The sequence below is a fragment of the Aulonocara stuartgranti genome (genome assembly GCF_965226115.1).
Source record: "Aulonocara stuartgranti genome assembly, chromosome: 9".
Lineage (NCBI taxonomy): Eukaryota > Metazoa > Chordata > Actinopteri > Cichliformes > Cichlidae > Aulonocara > Aulonocara stuartgranti.
In genome coordinates, this window is record NC_138960.1 from 646,752 (window position 1) to 653,217 (window position 6,466).

At 41.7% G+C, this 6,466-nt stretch overlaps 1 protein-coding gene across 2 annotated transcripts in view; it reads left to right on the forward strand.

The window, feature by feature from the left end:
• Positions 1 to 1,533, forward strand: part of arhgef4 (Rho guanine nucleotide exchange factor (GEF) 4) — a 78,042-nt gene extending 76,509 nt beyond the window's left edge. For both annotated transcript variants that reach the window (XM_082545782.1, XM_082545783.1), the window contains one exon: positions 221 to 1,533. In XM_082545782.1, coding sequence (XP_082401908.1) covers positions 221 to 378 — 158 coding nt within the window. In that variant the 3' untranslated portion in view covers positions 379 to 1,533. The remainder of the gene's footprint in view (positions 1 to 220) is intronic.
• The last annotated feature ends 4,933 nt before the right edge of the window (positions 1,534 to 6,466 follow it).

Here is a 6,466-nt window from a genome sequence, read left to right on the forward strand (position 1 = left end):
GTCCACTTTTACGTTGCTCAGCTTTTATACTTGCTTTTATACTTTCATGCTTTTTTTTCTCTTATGTCTATATTTTATTTTGCCATGTTTTATTATATTGTATTGTTGCTATTGTTCTTGTGCTATTGTAAGGTGACCTTGAGGGTCTTAAGGGCACCTATAAATAAAATGTATTATTATTGTATTATAAGTAATGATCTGTTGTTCGTCTTCTCCTCAGCGGTGTCCAGACCTTATTATGACTTCCTCCTGAGGCAGAAACACCCCTCTCTCCCCTCTGCTTTGCCCCAGCAGCAGGTCTTTATGCTGGCTGAGCCCAAGCGCAAGACCTCCACCTTCTGGCACAACATTGGCAGACTGACGCCCTTCAAGAAGTAAAAAAACTGTAAGGAAAAAAAAGCCTTGGAGAAAAGGAACAGAGAAGGAGAAAGAGTCTCTGTTCGTGCCTGAATAGACCGTTTTTAACCCTTCCTCTCTTTAATTCCTACACATAATATCCTCTAATTATTGATTTATTGTATAGATATGAATTGAATATGTTATCTTTTGAAAGCACTTTATATGTTGGTTAACAATCAGACATGGGAATGGTCCTCTAGAGACAATGAGTCAGATAGGTAGAGTAAACTCTTGGTTCACTTATAAATAGACCTTGAATCAAGCACTGATTGGAACTAAAACTACTACTGTACTGCTACTGTAATAGTACTGTACTACTATTGTACTAGTACTGTACTAGTACTGTACTGCTGCAGGTGAGCGTGGGACTCCTGACTGTGCTGTCTCTGTGAAGACGTTGCCTGTCAACAAAACCTTGTTTATTTTCACTCTTCTGTTGCTTCATGATTTGACAGATGCCAAGTGTTTGTAGTGCCAGATGATCTGTTTTTATATTTGTTCCTTGTCTGCTTATGAAGAGACAACATTTCTTGTTTCCATGTACAGAAATATGATTTCAGCTATGTTTTGTTTCGTGATTATGATCCACTGGGATTTGGTTTTGTACTTCTCTGGTGTAATGTGCAAACTCCTGACGAATATCAAACGCAGCCCAAAGACAAATTGGCTCAGCACATGTTCTCGGCTGTTCTGGCTCCACGGTCTGAACCTCGACGACTCCTGATACCTGCTGTGTCAACGAAAGTACGCAACTCGCTCGATTTTCTTTTTCTTTCTGTTCTTTGTTGAAGTGCCATTTGAAGTGTGTCATGGATGCTTTACAATGACATGCATGGATGTGCTTAAAAGAAATACTGTGAGGAATATTTTTTTATCTCTGAAGAGCCCTGCTATATTTAACCTGATTGCTGGTTAAAGCTGGTTTCATTGTGCAGCCATGCTGACAGCATCTCTCTGTCTCACAAACACACATTCTTTTATCTACCTGTATTCACTATTCCTGCTCTGTGTATCTGATTTCCAGTATAATCTCATGTCAGATCAGTGCAGCCCGGCGATATTGCTCTGTAAGTGCATTTAGTGAAATGTACTCCTTACTCCTTTCTGTTCAAAAATTAAACGTTCCTAAAATGACTCATGTCGCTTCAACTTGGGGTGATTTTTACTTTGTTTCATGCCACTCTTTTTGGAGTTTCACTTCTTTAACGAAAAACCATGTGTACGCTAACATGGAGTACAAGCTAACATTTTCACTTTATAGATTAAAAAACCTGCTGAAAGTATCAAGTCTGTATTACTTTGCTTTTCATACCGTTCAAAGGGAGATTGCTTTGAAAATTGATACAGTTCACACTTAATGTAGTTACACTGCACAACTTATAATTAAAGGTTGTGGGAAGCACAGACTATACAGTGGGGCAAAAAAGTATTTAGTCAGCCACCGATTGTGCAAGTTCCCCCACTTAAAATGATGACAGAGGTCAGTAATTTGCACCAGAGGTACACTTCAACTGTGAGAGACAGAATGTGAAAAAAAAATCCATGAATTCACATGGTAGGATTTGTAAAGAATTTATTCGTAAATCAGGGTGGAAAATAAGTATTTGGTCACCTCAAACAAGGAAAATCTCTGGCTCTCACAGACCTGTAACGTCTTCTGTAAGAAGCTTTTCTGTCCCCCACTCGTTACCTGTATGAATGGCACCTGTTTGAACTCATCATCTGTATAAAAGACATCTGTCCACAGCCTCAAACAGTCAGACTCCAAACTCCGCCATGGCCAAGACCAAAGAGCTTTCGAAGGACACCAGGAAAAGTATTGTAGACCTGCACCAGACTGGGAAGAGTGAATCTACAATAGGCAAGCAGCTTGGTGTGAAAAAATCAACTGTGGGAGCAATCATCAGAAAATGGAAGACATACAAGACCACTGATAATCTCCCTCGATCTGGGGCTCCACGCAAGATCTCATCCCGTGGGGTCAAAATGATCATGAGAACGGTGAGCAAAGATCCCAGAACCACACGGGGGGACCTGGTGAATGACCTGCAGAGAGCTGGGACCAAAGTAACAAAGGTCACCATCAGTAACACACTACAACGGCAGGGAATCAAATCCCGCAGTGCCAGACGTGTTCCGCTGCTGAAGCCAGTGCATGTCCAGGCCCGTCTGAAGTTTGCCAGAGAGCACATGGATGATACAGCAGAGGATTGGGAGAATGTCATGTGGTCAGATGAAACCAAAGTAGAACTTTTTGGTATAAACTCAACTCGTCGTGTTTGGAGGAAGAAGAATACTGAGTTGCATCCCAAGAACACCATACCTACTGTGAAGCATGGGGGTGGAAACATCATGCTATGGGGCTGTTTTTCTGCCAAGGGGACAGGACGACTGATCCGTGTTAAGGACAGAATGAATGGGGCCGTGTATCGTGAGATTTTGAGCCAAAACCTCCTTCCATCAGTGAGAACTTTGAAGATGAAACGCGGCTGGGTCTTCCAACATGATCCAAAACACACCGCCCGGGCAACAAAGGAGTGGCTCCGTAAGAAGCATTTGAAAGTCCTGGAGTGGCCTAGCCAGTCTCCAGACCTCAACCCCATAGAAAATCTGTGGCGGGAGTTGAAAGTCCGTGTTGCTCGGCGACAGCCCCAAAACATCGCTGCTCTCGAGAAGATCTGCATGGAGGAATGAGCCAAAATACCAGCTACTGTGTGTGCAAACCTGGTAAAGACCTATAGTAAACGTTTGACCTCTGTTATTGCCAACAAAGGTTATGTTACAAAGTATTGAGTTGTATTTTTGTTATTGACCAAATACTTATTTTCCACCCTGATTTACGGATAAATTCTTTACAAATCCTACCATGTGGATTCATGGATTTTTTTTTTTTCACATTCTGTCTCTCACAGTTGAAGTGTACCTCTGGTGCAAATTACTGACCTCTGTCATCATTTTAGGTGGGGGAACTTGCACAATCGGTGGCTGACTAAATACTTTTTTGCCCCACTGTATAAATGAGAAAAAAGCTACACACACACAGTTTCACTGACTCCACACTATTTACATTCATAATGTGATGGTGCATCATGGGCAGCGATGGGAATAACGGCGTTACAAGTAATGGCGTTACTAACGGCGTTACTTTTTTCAGTAACGAGTAATCTAACTAATTACTATTCCTATCGTTATAACGCCGTTACAGTTACTAACAAGAAAATGCGGCCCGTTACTATTTTTCAACAAACAGATGGTTGAAGCTGTGTTCAGCTTACTGCATCTTATATCAGCTGCAGAAAGTAGCTGTAAGAAATCTGGGCGCTACAGCTTTAAGCAGCTGCGTGTTCCTGCGGATGGTAATCACGATCACTGTCTAGCACAACACCTGGAGCTCAGGGGGCAAAACAATCGCACATACTTTCTATCTCTCAGTGAGCCTGAGTTATGACCTTGGCTGCCTGTTTTTCTGCTTCCAACAAAGGTGGGGGAGAAGCTCTCGTGCAGTATACTCGGTTCTCTCTACAATCAGAAAAGCAAGGCCCTGATCCCGTGCACTCAGTATTCTCTTTATAACTCAGCAGTATGAAATGTCATAAAACCGTGTAACTCATTCACAGTAAATCAGCAGTATAATGTAATACAAATCAATCTAATAAATCTAATGATTTTCACATTCTTCTAAGTCAGAAGTATAATGCAAACTAAAACTACATAATGATTACACAATCTATAATAAGAAGTATAATGTGGCCTACAGCAGCATCATGATTAGGGATGGGTATCGTTTAGGTTTTATCTGATACCAGTACCAAACCGGTACTTTTGAAATGGTGCCGGTGCTTAAATGGTGCTCGAACCGGTGATTAAAGAATGGAGAATACAAACTTTGTCCAAAAACCTCTTATGTATAGCTGTTTTCCACTTTTTCTTTGGTCATTTTAGCCTTTTTGGCCAGGGTGAAGGGAGTATCTGCCATCAAACAAGAAGACAGCCGCATGTAGCTGTGATGATGTTTGCTAGTTCACCTTACCTGCATTAATGTAATAACGTGGTTAGCCTACTCAACGTAAATTACACACGAACAACATGAAGCTACTCACGCAGAGAAGAACGGCTGCTGCTGCATCATCATCCGTCATCATTTCTGCTACACTGGCAGGGCTAGGGGCCAGGACTCTCCTCTTCGGGTTCTTGGTGGATGTTGCTAACTCCGGGTTCCAATAACAGGCACCACACCCGCAGTAGATGTGCACGGTGTGAGGTCTCTCAGCAAGCTATCAAATACGGCGCATTTCTCAGCTTTTAAAAAAAACGCTATGCGTCGCCAGATGTTTCATCAGATTCGAGGTGTTACCTCCTTTGACAGTATCACAGTATCAGCTTAAGGCACTTGTTGCAGGCTGCTGAGTTTGCATCTTTTGCTGTGAAGTACAGCCAGAATTTGACCGCTTCGCCTTGGGCATTTTTAATCTGTAGCTCTGCTCTAAAAGAACGTACGTACCTGGGCCCGCCTACTATCCTTGGAAAGGTAAAATGAGTGTGTGTCATCTCAGGAAAAAAAAGCACCGAAATGTGCGCTGCTTTTCGGTCTGGTTACTACCCTTTATGTCAGAACCAGTGCCATAATGTCACCGGATACCGGTACCCATCCCTAATCATGATTCAATCGTTTTGATTACAGGTAACATATGGCAGTATAATAATCTCACACGTACCTATTAGTATATAGGTTTTTTAAAAAGTTGTATTTCACAGGAGAGAACCTGTGCTAAAAGATTGAAGAAAACTATTCAAATTCTCTTTGAATTTAGGCATTTAACATTCTTTGTGTTTATTCTGCATTTACTTCATTATATAGCATGAATGTCAGTTACAAGCTTAAATATACAGATAATTTACAGACAATTGTGCGATTAATTAGTTAATTTTTTTAAATCTATTGACAGCACTAATAAAAAAACATTTTTTAACATTAACACCAAGTACAGAATTATCACCACGGGTATCGTGGGAACAACAAAAGAACTAACAAAAAAGAACTGACAAAAAAAAAATTCAGTGTTCTTCCTCTGCAATTATAAGGTCCTAAATCTCATCCATTATAATGAACTATATGATGAATGTTAACATTAAAACAAAGATTCATCAATGTGTAGCATTAGTAATCGAAGGCTGTGAAGCCCCTTCTTCAAAGGGTATCGCTCCACATATTGTGATAATATTTGATGCAAACATGAAATGTAGGCAGTCTTTAGAAATACATCTTGTATCATTGCCATGCTGTCAACTAAACAAGGCAGTAGTAGCAAGCTTTGCTTTTGTCAAGTCAGTCAAAGAATTCAACCATATTCGACTGTTTTATATCATTCACAAATACATCCTGACAGACGGCCTGTCTGGGACTCTAAGAAGGCTGGGTACTCTGAACTGCCACTTGGCGCATAAGCACAGATGAGAGTCAGGACCTGTTTCCTGACCCTAAGGCGCAGGGAACAAACCCTCTCATCCACCGGAAAGAACCCTAACGTACCGGCAGCAAGCCGAGGGGATATTAGAATACCCTCCCCAGCCCGCCGCCTCTCACCAGGGGCAACCTGGTCCAGCCCCTCTCCAGGAGACTGGTTCCAGAGCCCAAGCCATGCGTAGAGGTGAGCCCAACTATATCTAGCCGGTACCTGGCTAGATATAGGTGATCGCTGTCACTTGGTGTTCGCTCGCTCTGCGGTAGAGTATCACTTCCTGTTCCTGCTCAAACACAGTGGTGTTTCTGAGTAGCTTATTTGCTTAGCAATTTAATTAACAACTTTTAAATACATTCTTTTTCATAGTATAATCTTCACGTGCTTCATCCGAAGCACACTTTCTGTGTACTCACTACCTAATTTATAGCCAAAGTATTCACTCACTGTCTCTGTACTGTTTCGCTAGCTTAGCTTAGCTCGTAGCCGACTCGTTAGCACCATGGCTACTTTGGGGCGCTTTGGGGTCCTTAGGGACTAGTAAAGCGCTATATAAATACAGGCCATTTACCATTTTACCATTTACTTCACCTGTCCCTCCTGAACTT